Raw genomic sequence first — 14,326 nt, 5'->3', positions numbered from 1 at the left:
GGATGTGCGGACAGCAGTTCGAAACTAGGGGTCTTTCGGTGAGAGCCTAGATCATGAGATAGCCAAAAGGGGGTCTTTCGGTGAGAAGGCCCCCCAAAATGGGGGTCTTTTGGTGATACTGTGGAAAATCTTACCAAAAAAGGGGGTCTTTCCGTTAGACTGGGAAAAGGTTTTCGTCAAACTATAAAAGTTGATACAAAATTTCTAAAATTCTTGAAACGAGGGGGTCTTTTTGTGATAGAAAAACAAAAAAGGCCAACTTACGACAATGGTCCCCCTCCTATCATCTAGAGAGTCAAGCTGGCAAAGATTTAGGGCATTGTCATAATTATTTGCCCGGAACTATTTAGCAAGCTCTTTCTTGCAGCTGCTCCAAAGTATGATATTGCAAGTTCCAATGGACTATATTTCAATGGTACACAGATCTGCGGACCGTGGATTCCCAGCAAACACAAAAACGTTTTAAAAACGTTTTAAATAAGTTATATTTTGGCTTTTGGTTTAGGTAAAAACGTTTTAATAACATTAAAATGTCGGGTTATATAAAGATCATGATAACGTTTTAAAACGTTTTGTATGAAAACACATAACAATATTTTGAAATGTTTTCAAAAAATGTTATTGTAAACTATTTTTGCAAACATTTTTGCCAAATATTGTGTTTGTTTGTTTATTTCTTCTTTATACTGGGTCCATATTCAGGGGAAAATTTAAGTATTCCCCTGTTCTTCCATATGGCCCAGTCAATACTTAAATAACATTATGTTGAAATATTTGAACCCAGCAAACACAGAAATGTTCTTTTTTTTTTTTTTCAAAACCTTTTAATAACATTTAAATGTCGGGTTATATAAAGGTCATGAAAACGTTTTTAAAACGTTATTGAAAATATTTTGGGCAAACATTTTCGCAAAATATTTTTCAACCCAAAAATAACATTACGAGGGTTGGTCAATAAGTCCTCGCAACTACTATATATCTCCGCTCAAGCATGACTTTGATGACTGTTACTTATCATAAATACAAGTTTGTACCTTTGTCTTTCAAAACAAACGTGTAATAGCGAGGTTGCATACTTGATGACGTAATCACATTAGCATAAACACAGTAGCCTATGGCCACTGCATGATTTATGGTGAAAAATAGTGGGGAAAATACCGAGCCAAATTGAGGTATAGTTACATAATTCCAAATATCTCAAGAATAAAAGTATAGAATTTTGCGCGGTTTTGCAATGTTTTAGACCAATAATATTGGGTTGATGCTATACTCTTTTTAGACCTATACCATTTTTATTAAAGATCAGGGATCATGTTGAATATCTCCATTTTTGAGTAGGCGTTGTCAGCCATTGGTCCTTTACGTAATAAGAGATAGCAAGATTTTTCAACGACAAAATTTAACAAATGGTACCTGATTCGATTGGGTAACTACTGATTATTAAAAAGGGAGCTTCCGGTGGGGAAATCACAAACATTTCTCTATTAATGAAGCCTTTGTTTTCAAAATGTCATGTTTTTGTAATCAAAGTAGCACACCATAGAGAGGCTCTAGATTGAATACGAATTGTGAATTTCAAAAGGTTCGTTTAATTTTAGCATGAGACTCAGTATAGCAAATCACTCACACTGTTACTGTCCCGCAATATTGTATTTAGTCATATTTTTAGCGCTATTTTGATGAAATTTTCCTTTTTTCATACATTTTTGGCACTTTTAATCATATATACCAGCAACGCATGCGCATATTTACATTTTTATTGTAACAATTTCTATTGTCCTGAATAAGACCTCTCACACCATACCAATAATCATATTTGTTTTTGTTTCATTTTGGAGATAATTTTGATTAATGTGTCTACTTTGAGTGCTCGTCTCTCATGATTTTCACAGCATTTTTGGTTGTTGTTAAGGCCTATTTTTGATGCCTTTCAAAGACGGTCCTTTTCTTCATCTGTTAATGGATACATTTCTTCTCTCGCAATTATCAAGTGAATATACTTAGATTACCTCATACCAAAAACAAAGCTTGTAAACTGCTTTGGTCCTTACTTCTGCTACTTTTAATTACACGATCCTTAACTACAAATCAAATTTCCCGCCAATGTTGACAATTGTCAGTGCATATATAGCAGTGACTTTATGCAAATGAGGTTACGTAATTTAAGGTACTCTAATAGAAACTTTTTATGTGTTTTGAAAGACAAAGGTACAAACTTGTATTTATGATAAGTAACTGTCATCAAAGTCATGCTTGAGCAGAGATATATAGTAGTTGCGAGGACTTATTGACCAACCCTCGTATGTTTGGAAAGTTTTGTATCAAGTTTTCAAGAATGTTTTTGGAATGTTATTAAAATGTTTTTATACCATTTATATAACCCGACATTTAAACGTTTTTTTTTTTGTAAAACATTTTTGTTTGCTGAGCAGTAGATTATCAAAAATGTTTTTTAAGGTTATGAAAACGTTTTATACTCTTAATATACCCTTTATATAACCCGACATTTAAACGTTTTCTGACAACCTTTTATAACCTTTTGCGAATGATGTCGAAAACCTTTTGTGTTTGCTGGGTTACTGTCCCTTTTCAGCTGAAATAATGGACTGAAACCGCGTAGGCCATACTTTCCAATGTTTTTAACATTCTCCTTCCTGTTGCTTTTGTGAATTTTAGAATTTAAGATCAGAGGCATCAACAAAGATCAAAGGTCATGAACCTCCAGCAGACTGGCCCCAAGAAGGTCATATAAAGTTTGAGGAATTGAAGATGAGATACCGTGATAATTTGCCGTTAGTTTTACGAGGGATTTCATTTGAAGCAAAACCAAAAGAAAAAATAGGAATAGTAGGCAGAACAGGTTCTGGTAAGTATTAGTACAAATAGGAGGTCCCCGGTTTAAATCCGTAGGATTTAATTTGCTCTTGTTCTTGTGAGGGATTTCAATTAAAAATAGACCATGTACTGCTTGTGGTATTGCGAGAAATGGTATAGCATGGTTTAATGGTTAGGATGCTCACATATGGTCCCAGTTCCGGCTTATGAGGTTAGTTATTGGGTCCCCTTTCCACCAATTAATGTTGAATCACGACATTTAGTTTCTGCTCTTGTTGACGTACTCAACATTGATTGGAGGAAAGGGGGATTAGAAGTTTAAGTGAAATCCAATCCTAGTGAATAAGTCATACCTAATTAATTACTGGTTCATGCTTGGTTTGCACAACTGTTAGCAATCCATTGATTTTGCATTGTGATCATTATGATCATGGCTCCAAACACAGATATCATGAACCAGTTGACTTGGCATCCTAACATCACACTACAGCTGTGAATTTGAAGCTTCAAAAACGTTTTGGGTAATCCAACACATTTTGTCTAGTATAAAAAGGTGAAAAGCACTATACAAAGCGAATTGTGTATCTGTAAATTTCACAACTAGCCTTTGGTTTGATTCGATCTGACCACTTCATACCTTGGGCTATTACATGCAAACTCTATGGAAGATATGACAGGGATGTAGATTTTGAATGGAGTCACCCATGTAGGTAACCTCATTTGAAATTCACACTTCCTGTGTGGAATGATCTTGACCTCCCAAACTGGGATTATGTATTTAAAATTGAGTTACCTGAATGGGTGACACCATTTGAAGTCTACAGCCCGTGTGTGGAAGATTAAGGTCATATCTTCCATATGGGGTGTATGGATTTCAACTGAAATAGTTTCTATATATCCTATTCAGGCAAATCTTCCTTGGGTGTGAGCCTATTCAGACTAGTGGAGAAAGAAGAAGGTGAAATCAAGATTGATGATATCGATATCAGCGGAATAGGTCTCTATGATCTGCGCTCAAAACTAGCCATTATACCACAAGATCCTGTGTTGTTCATTGGAACTATTAGGTAAGAATTAATAGGGGTCTATGATTTGCTGGTCACAGGGATGGTGGAAAGGGGATATATTATATGGGGAGTAACGGTGAGACTAGTAACATGTAAGTGACAACTAGATGATAATATATGAGATCAATAGTGGTTATAAAATAATGATAAATTAATATGATGATGATGTTCACGTTTCAGGTACAACTTAGACCCATTAATGCAGTATAGTGATGAAGAAATTTGGAACGCCTTAGAGAAAACACATATGAAAGATGTGGTAAGATCATTCTATCGAGCACTTTTGAAAACATGAAATTGTACCAAAGTCCGGCGCTTTACCAACTGAGCCAATGGGGTTGAGACCCGGGGGTTGAGATACACATTTGCAGGTTTACATGTTCGTATATAACTATGTGTATCGATGATTTGCTCAAAACCATTTACACTTGTGTGGATAGGGCTCTTCATGTTTGTATGTTTTAAAGCGCTGGATAGTAAGCACATGTGCTAACTATCGATTTTTTACGGTATACACATCGGCAATAACTATAGGGGCAGGAATGAAATAGCGATTTTCTTTGTTTTTCCTATTTGTTCAGCTCATAATTTAAAGAGGAAATATTGTCACCCTATTATAATAATAGTCTTTTTTTTTGTAATTTTGAGTATAAAGTACAAAATATTGTTAAAGCATTTGCATCAGCTACGTATTCACCCTAATTATTTCTGATTATTCCCTCATTATCTTGTGCAAAGATTGGTGAATAAATATGTTTAAATGCATGCTTGAATCATATTTTGTACATTATTATGCGATAATATACAGGCAGATGGTGAGACTGATCCTTGTGTTTTGTAGATGCAGGTTGGCTATCTTTCAATTATCTTAGTGGCATACATGCTGGTATAGCGGTCTCAGGGAAATAGTAGACTCATGGTCTCAAGATCACCAAAGGGAAACAATAAGCCAAATCGGCATTGGAAGTTTGCAATGCATTGTGGGACAGTTTTTGCAGTTTTGGGACACTTTGACCTTTGACCTATTGGGAAAATTCAGAAAAAAATTGGTTTTTGTGCGTACAAAATATAATCTAAAATGTTTTACAAGAAGGAAAACAAACCCAAAAAACATTATTATTAAATGTCTTAATTATTTAAATATATTTAATGATAACATTATGACAATAATAAATTAATTAATAATAAGAATAATTAAGAAACAGCGGAATGCTGTGAAAGAGCTGCATGAAAGAGAAAGCCATCTTTTTATCAACGAGCTATGCAGATGGTAACATGGTCGTCAGAAACGCCAAGAGAAGAAGCAAGAGCATAGGAGCACGCTATCATCCATTACCAAAGATGTCTCTGAAGAGCACCTACATGTCTCCTTATATGGAATGGCAAAACGAGTGCGCTTCCTCGGATGGGAAACAGCCATGCATATGGACACAAGATGGAATAGTCTACTCTACTCCTGGTCACCTGAGATGCTGAAATTTTACCTCAACTCAATCCAAGACACACTACCCTCACCTGCAAGACCTGGAACAAACACCCACTAGGTCAGTGTACTCTATGTAGCTACAACTGCTGCACAATGCTGCACATATTCAACTGCTGCCAGTACTCTCTTAGAACAGGCCGTTACAACTGGATACATGACATGGTATTCCGAGAGATAGTCCACCAACTAGTTCCTGCTCTTTTGAAAGCTAGTTGTGAGACAGTAGGCGACGGAGATCAACAGAAAGTCATCGGCATTTCATTCAGAACTGAGACAGGAACAAAGTACAGAAATGTAGCATGGCACAGAACCCAGAAAGGCAACATCATCCAAAGTTGTGAGGACTGGCAAGTAGTGTGGGATGAAGACATCGAAAAGGCCAGACATAACTGTCTACTCACCATCAGACAAGCAAGGCATCATAATTGAACTCACAGTACCTGCTGAGGAGAACTTCCAACCTCAGAATCCAGGAAGGACAAGCAGCAGGATGGCAACTGAAATACTTTCCAGTAGAGGTGGGATCAAGAGAATTCATAAACAACACACTTCGAACCTGCTTCAAGTTCTTTGGCCTCACAAACAAAGAAACCAAAAAGGCACTGGATACTGTGGCGAGAACAGCATTAAGAGCAACATATACTCTATGGCTTGCACGCAACAACAGACACTTTGGAAACTGGGAATTGGTGAATCGTCCATATATGCCACCACTCGACCTACCTGAAGTTGAATAAATGACCAAGCTTTACTTCCCCACACAGGACCAGGATCCTGCGACCAGCCTAACCTCTAATGGAACTTGCACCCATCAAGATGTTCCAGGAATGCAAGTCCTGCCCTGCAGATGACAAAGGGTTTGCTTGGTATACTAAGCAAAGTAAACTGAGGGCACGGTGGCTCAGTGGTTACGGCCTTGGACTCATAATCTGAGAGCTTGCTCGACGTGCGTGGGTTCGATTCCCCGTCCCACCACCGTGTTGCGCCCTTGGGCAAGGCGCTTTGCCTCGCTTGCCTCACCCCACCCAGGTGCAATGGGAAGCTGTTAGGGGTAGTCACAGTCGTTGTACTGATGGACCCTGCACCACTTGTAGGCTGCAAACGTGGTTCCGACATATTCTAATAACGGCGGAATAAATGTAAAGCGCTTTGAGGCTGTTTACGGCATAAAGCGCTATATAAATATCTACATTTATTTATTTTTTTTTATTTAAGGGGTGGCTTGGCACGTTGGTTTCAACACCTTATACCGACAGTTCCTGGTCTGAAAGAAGGGAGTAGCCACTACTGTAATGTGATTCCCTGATGTCAACAGTTGCTGCACTGGGGAGAGAGGGTTCCCGGGAACAAAGCGCTCAACTCACCACCGCCCGTCCCAAGTCGGGGGCAGTGCAGCAGAATGTTAAATTGATGGAACAGGATTTATAATCTACCTGGGTCTACCTGGGCTTGATACAGCAAACAACAACTTGCTTCATCTGTACACGTCCTTAAAAAACGTCGATTGCAGATCATTCCAGGAAGCAGCCGCTTCACGGCTGTGGAATTTCACACAGCAATTCTCGCTATTCACAATAAGGGCGCCGCCAGCGGTTTCCCGATGTAATCGTGATGTATCATGGGAAAAGGTCGACATCAAGTCCGCGCAATACGAATATTACCATGCTATTACATAGGAACACGTGACAATATTTTTAGTTTGTCAATATAACGGTATTACACGCAAATCGATAGAGAAAAAATTAATTGTGCACATTTCAAATCACATTATTAAGTATTATTGAGTATCGATTCGCGTGTAACACCTTTATTTTGACAAACTAAAAAATATTGTCACGTGTTCCTATGTAATAGCATGGTAATATTCGTATTGCGCGGACTTGGATGTCGACCTTTTCCCATGATACATCACGATTACATCGCAAACCGCTGCTTGTTTTAATTAAATAAGAGTGTTTTTTTTTAATGGAAACCGCACATTGCTTTAAGTGGGCTTTATTAATTGATACATTGGTTACACTAGAGATGCAATTGAGAATGTACCCGCTCGTTTGCCTACTGGAGAAAAATAGTAGCGGGAATTTTTTTGTCCCGGGTTTTTTGTATATGCACTATGGAAAACATGAACATATTAGAAATATGCAAGAATAACAAGTCCGATAACGTCACAGGTATAGATGACGTCAAACAAGAACGTAGCGTCTTCAAAGTGTTTGACGTCATCTATACCTGTGACGAGATCGTTAGCAACAACAAATCTTCAGGGCAATAACATCCCCTGAAGACATTGGTCGAGCCGGTGAAAGCGCTCCGGTGAGAGTACCAAATTTGAGTAGCGTAGCAGTTAATTATGCTTTCTATTCATAATTATGTTGTTTTCAGGTAAGCAAGTTGGACTACCAGTTAGAAGCTCCTGTGGTAGAAAATGGTGACAATTTCTCAGTTGGGGAGAGACAGTTGCTTTGTTTGGCTAGAGCAGTATTACGTAAAAGCAAGGTATGTACTACTTTATTATTATACTTACCCTCCCCCTGGCTTAGCTAAGAAAGCGGAATACCATATATAAAATACATAAAACAGCGTAATTATGTTATAACAGCATGATTTATTACTCGGAGTTTCACGCCTAAAACGGCGATCATCAGATAAATAGCTGAACACTCCCAGACAAACGAGAACTATGTGAACACTGAACTGTAACTCCAAAACAAAACAAATTCACAGCGTTGAAAGCGTACGCGTCTTCACTAGAAAAGCATGACAGCTCGCGCATGTTTAAAAACGAATGACACGGTATATACGCACGCATGTTTAGCGAAAAACGCGATGGGCGCAGCAACTACGCATGCAATGAAGTGCGTAATTATTTCTTTTCATACACGCACGCACGCAATTTTGAAATGCGAAAAACAAATGCACGCATGTTTAGCGAAAAACGCAACAGGCGCAGCATATACGCATGTAATGAAGTGCGCAAATTATTTCTTTAAAATGCGGAAGGCGCAGTAGGCGTAGCAACTACGCAAGTAATGAAGTGCGCAATTTATTTTTTCTTTGCGCGGCTTGGTGTTTTCCGACCGTGTCGGCATTTTGAGATGAGTTCGGTTTTATTATTGAGGGTGTTAGGCTCTTTCGCACGCAGTATTTCTAATTTCTCTTCAATGCATAGGTTGCATTGTCCTGAGTCACGTCTGTGTGTGTTTGATTCTTTCAAGATTTCCCAGTAGATAGAGTAGTTACTTCCTTTTCTTTTAAGTTGCCATACATATTTTGAGTTCTGTTTCCTTCTCATATTTGTCATGTTTGATTGATTTGGTGTGGTTGTTGAACCTCTGTTTAAAGGTTCCGCCTGACATGATGCAGTCATGGTCCATGGCAAAGGCGATTCGACCTTTGTGGCATTAAACCCAGTTAACAGGAAATTAATCCAGTAAATCGATTCAGTAAAGCAAATAAGCTCATGCATTCGATCACTAACGGCAACCAGCTTCGGTCGATTACCCCAGCTGCAGCGTGTGTAAACTCTATGTACGTGAAATTATTGATTGGCTCCAAACAAAGGATTTGAACCGGTGCACGTAATCATGGCGCAGTGCAGTCCATTCAATCAAATGTTGTCATCAACCTATTTGATCGCAGTGCATTGTTATGTGTGTGAGACGAACTGTCGCGGTTGATTGCAATCAAACAAACGATGTCTTACGTATTACTTTGTTCCGTGATGAAAATCGTGATGTTTTATTTAATCACTCTCGAAAAATGTATTTCTTTTGTAGGTCTATTACTTTGTTTTGTGATGAAAATCGTGATGTTTTATTTCATCACGCTTTAAAACAAACGATTTCTCATGTATTACTTTGTTTCGTGATGACAATTTTGATGTTTTATTTCATCACTCACGAAAAATTGATTTCTTATGTATTACTTTGTTTCGGGATGAAAATCGTGATGTTTTATTTCATCACGCTCTAAACAATAATTATAGTTACATGCAATAAAAAAAAAAAATCTTATTAAAACGGTAGGCCCTATGTTGTTTAGAAAAAATGTAGAAAGTGATGATGATGATGATGTCGATGATGATGATGATGATGATGATGATGATGATGATGATGATGATGATGTCTCCAAAAGTGTCCCGGTTTGTTTTTCTTGCCCTAAATCGTGCGTATCTATTAATAAGGCACTTCAATAATCAATAATCAGTCCCGTGACGGCCTCCACTAACTAGCTACTAACTTGGGTTTATGGGCGCTGATATTTCATGTTCACTGTCACTTATTTATCAGAAAAGTGCGACCCTTTGTCAATCACCTACAGTACCCAATTTCGGCATACTATATAAAACACTCATCATGATGATTGCCAGAGAGTAGTTAAGATGTAGCTTGTACCGTTTTTTTTGTGGCATCCTTCAGAAGTGAGCAGTCCGATACCAATATTTTCGGTCAAATCTCCATTCAATTAACACGGGGAGTTGGCTAGCTATGCCTTGCCCTCACTCACATTTTACAAAAGTGCGACTATTTCTGAACATCTAACCTAGCTGTAATTTTAGGTCATGTTAGAGAAATATATTTGCTAGAAGTTTGGAGAATACCTAACATATTGGCTGGTTATTTTTCACACAGTGATGTTAACTAGGCAAGTGCCCATTCTTGCAACGTACATCATTTGTAGGGGTCACGCGTCAATGGTGAGAGCACTGTGTATTGTGTATAGGAAAACGGACAGTAACTGCAGTATGAAAGTCCTATATAAGATTTAGATTCTGTATTCGAAGTTACACTGGCTTTATATACTAAAGCACTAGTCATGCACTTTCCATGGAGGGGACAGGTTTCTTTGACTCTACAGTTGCAACTTTTTGTTGATGGCACTTGGTTGGCTTTTTTGGTGATTTGTGAGTTGTGGGATTTGATGATTGATTTCATATTTTTCATACAACTGTAGCTGATTTTCACCGTGTTCCTGTTAAATATTTTGTTGAGTTTGTGTCCACGCGGGAAGTGCTTGGCCAGAAGCTTGATGAACGTACTCCCTACATTTGATTTCACGGCTTTGTTGTACGGAGGGTTAAACCAGGTGACTTTTCTATATATATATATATATATAGGCCTATATATTTTTCGGGGCATTTATTAGAGGCAAAATTTCAGAGAAAAAAAAATTGGCCGTGAAAATTAGAAGTATCACTCACTTACGTTTTTGGGTTCAAATCCAATATGGCGACGTCCATGCAATATACAATATTATTGCTATAAAATCCAATATGGCGGCACCTTTTTAAAAAATTTAAAACTGGTATTTTCCTTGGTTTTTACCAGATTTTTCATTTCATACGCGTCAGTACGATATATTGTATACTGTACGGTATATTGTAGACTTGGTGGAAATGATCAGCAATAGGCCTCATAAATTTGTAAGGTCATTTCAATGTCATTATAGGTCACTGACACTTGAATTGGGCTATTGGAAGACATGACCGTAATCCACACAGTGGGGGTATAGAATTCAAGTTGATTTATCCATTCAGGCAACTCAAATTTAAATACACACTCACTGTGTGGGAGATTAAGACCATATCTTTCATAAGGGGTGTATGGATTTCAACTGGAATAGCCCAGTGTTATTACTATTTAATTTAATGTACATGTACAAGGTGTCCCATAAAAAGGTTACATGTAGAAAATGAACCGCATTTTGTGATGGCACAAAAAAACAATGTCATTTTTTTAGATATTATTTATTCAGCCTTCTTGTAGCCGTTTACTAAGTTTCAATTCCGTATTTTAAAAGCAACTTAACTTATGAGCGTAAGATGACAGGGGTGTCAAGAGTGGCTAACCATCAAAATATCGCACAACGAAAGTTGAACACAAGCACGCCTTTTTTGAGATTTTTTTTTTATATTACTTTTCATGTTTCTCTTTTTTTTTCAAAATTAAAGATTGTACACTGAAATAAATCAGTTTTAGAATTTCTTGACTCTTGGTAGCAAGAAATAAAGGAGGATGGTTATTAGAGAAGAACACGTTTCTTGGTGAAAGCAGTTCTGCACGCTGTATTGTCATGAACATAGTAAAATGAATAACAATCTTTTGCATTTAGGCCTTGCTTGGATTTTGTTGACTTGAAATCGCTGCTGTTTGGTTTTACATTTCTGACTGAACTATGAAATAGAACTGAACAAATTTTATTCTGTGTTTATCAGAATACAATACTGCATATGCCATGCTATGGTTGGGCCTACTCGAGTGCCCCGCCAAATACACGGTGGCTGTGACGGTGGTATAATGAACCTCGTGTTGCATTATGTCAAGTAAAGAGCTTAGTCAGGAATGCCTGGAATGCGGGCTAAGTACGTAGGTTGTGAACTTGACATTCGCAGGAGTACTAGTAGAGGGTACATAGATTATGTCATGAAAAGGATATTTATATTTGTTAACATTAACTAAGATTATTTTCAAAAATCTACATGTAACCTTTTTTTGGGACACCCGGTATATGTTGTATTCCTTTCACATTGATGCTATTTAAATGAACATTGAATTATTTTTGTATCATTTTTGTTCTCATTATTTTGCAGATTTTAATGTTAGACGAGGCCACAGCTGCAATAGACACAGAGACTGATAGTTTAGTGCAATCAACAATACGAGAGACTTTCAGTGACTGTACACTGCTGACTATAGCACACAGGCTGCAGACAGTACTAGATTCAGATACAATTATGGTCATCGATAATGGAAAGGTATGTTTTTTGATGATTGATAATGATGGTAGTGGTGGTGGTAGTAATAATGATGATGATGATGGTGATGATAACGGCAGTCAGGATGATGATGACAATGATGGTGTGTGTTTGGTGATGGTGAGAATGAAGATGACAAAGATGAAGGTGGGTGTAGGGGTTTCAACTGGTGGTGTAAATCTAGTCTACTTACTTCAAAGATTTGCGTCAAATGCGGTTAGAAGATTAACTCGGACACACCTCCGCGTAATCAGTACACCCAGATTATGTATTCAATGCAGACACATAATTTCCACAGTCGTCAACATTGGGGGCATATAATATTAATATGTGACACGATCTGGTCCATAGAGACCAAATTGATAAATTTGAAATTGAGATAAAGGCAAAAATATGAATTAAAAAAAACACAATAAAATACATAAAAAATAAATATCACATAACTTTTAATAGAACTAAGTATGATGCTATACCTTTGGTGTTTTCAGTATATGATAGCTTGTATAAGGTAATAATTATAGTAACCCAATTTTCATAATGGCCTCCTTGAGCCTCCATGGACCAGATCGTGTCCCATATAAACTTGTATTTGTTCTCTTCATCTTTCCACAGGTTGCAGAATTTGACACCCCATCCAATCTTCTTGCCGATTCCAGTACACTTTTTAGCATCATGGTAGCCAACATGACAAGGAACAAGGAGCCAAAAGACGCAAGTGACACAACATCACAGGAAAGGCAGACAGCTGCCTTGTGAGGGCGCAAGAGATATATGTCACTTCGCATTGCAAGCTGTCCGTCCTCCCTTTAAATCAGGATTTGTTTAGTAGTTTTTCGGCAATTTTCATATGGGATTTCCTGAATTGTCAAATTGGATGGGGGAGGCGGTAACTCCTAAACATTTATTCTCTCTTTCAAAAGTTAAACAAAAGCCCTGCCCACTATATCAATGTGTTAACGGTTTTCACTGGTTTAGTAAAATCTGAGCACATAATTTCTCTGTGGGAGGTTACGTTCAGTTAAGGTTAGTGACCGTTTCTCCACACACTGAAGATTTTGGTCTATTTACTACACTGCTATTCACTGTGTTCACTGATGCTAATTGGAACAGTTTTACAGTCACGATTAACCCAATGTTTTCGTGGGACAAAGGTCGCGCCTCTGTGTAACACAGAAGAAAGATTAAATTGGGTCTATTGTGATTTGAGATATGTGCAAAAACAATTAGTGTATTAATAAAAATTCCCTTTAAAGCCAGCCTAAATGTGACTCCTCGCCACAACTGAGCCCGGATGTCGCCATCATTTTTGAGATATTCAACCAAAATATTCTGCTTGAAATTAGCTTTAAAATGATGTATATCATGTCTATAGTACTTGACATTTAAGTAGAGAAAATCAATAAAACAGTCAATAAATCCTTTCTTTCCTATTGTTTATTGTTAAGTTCGATGGAGCATATCTCAATAGTGGCACTGGCGACATCCGGGCTCAGTTGTGGCGAGGAGTCACAAATGTAGAAGAGGTCTTGTTAGTTTGGGTCACACCGTGAAAGACATTTTTAGGATCACGATTACATCCAGGTTACATGACAGTCCACCAAACCATCAATGATGAGAACATGCACACTGAAACACCAAAAAAACACTCATATAACTCCTATCAACTCTTTAATTCATTACTCCAAATTGTTCTGTCTTTTTGTCTTTTCTGCTTTTTACCCATGCTTATTATTAATATCAATACACTGCAGTTGTTAGTTAATTCTCTATATAAACTCAACTTACATGCACATTTTATTTTAAAATAAATTTATATTAATTCGCAATGTATAGTTTACTATAAAGTAGATAGTGGCATGCACATGATAAAGGACTGATCACTCACTACAATCTTCACTTTTAAACTGTATTTTTCTGAATGTGTTGATTGTTAGTCCGAAACTCCTGCAAAGCTATGGGCATGGCATCTTCTACTCTATTATAAATAATCTGCATAGTGTTTTCTCAGTCGTCAATCATTTTGTTACATGTAATTTTCTGAATCAAATAAAAAAGATAAGAAAGTGGCTTCACTTTAGTTGTGTCATTTTACAGTACTAGTATTTATACAATAATTTACATGTATTTATTTTCTATAAGTGTATGTTAAAATATGGGATACATTGTTCAATACTATATTATAGG

The 14,326-nt window shown here is 37.4% G+C and overlaps 1 protein-coding gene across 1 annotated transcript in view; it reads left to right on the top strand.

Moving 5' to 3' along the window:
* LOC140143892 (ATP-binding cassette sub-family C member 5-like) overlaps positions 1–13,402 on the top strand; it is a 39,027-nt gene extending 25,625 nt beyond the window's left edge. The window contains 6 exon segments of the mRNA XM_072165721.1: positions 2,677–2,866; positions 3,743–3,902; positions 4,083–4,161; positions 7,771–7,884; positions 11,978–12,142; positions 12,755–13,402. Coding sequence (XP_072021822.1) covers positions 2,677–2,866; positions 3,743–3,902; positions 4,083–4,161; positions 7,771–7,884; positions 11,978–12,142; positions 12,755–12,898 — 852 coding nt within the window. The 3' untranslated portion in view covers positions 12,899–13,402.
* Positions 13,403–14,326: the final 924 nt, after the last annotated feature.

Source organism: Amphiura filiformis, unplaced genomic scaffold, assembly GCF_039555335.1.
Source record: "Amphiura filiformis unplaced genomic scaffold, Afil_fr2py scaffold_31, whole genome shotgun sequence".
NCBI classification, from domain to species: domain Eukaryota; kingdom Metazoa; phylum Echinodermata; class Ophiuroidea; order Amphilepidida; family Amphiuridae; genus Amphiura; species Amphiura filiformis.
This window is presented reverse-complemented; position numbering and strand designations above follow the sequence as displayed.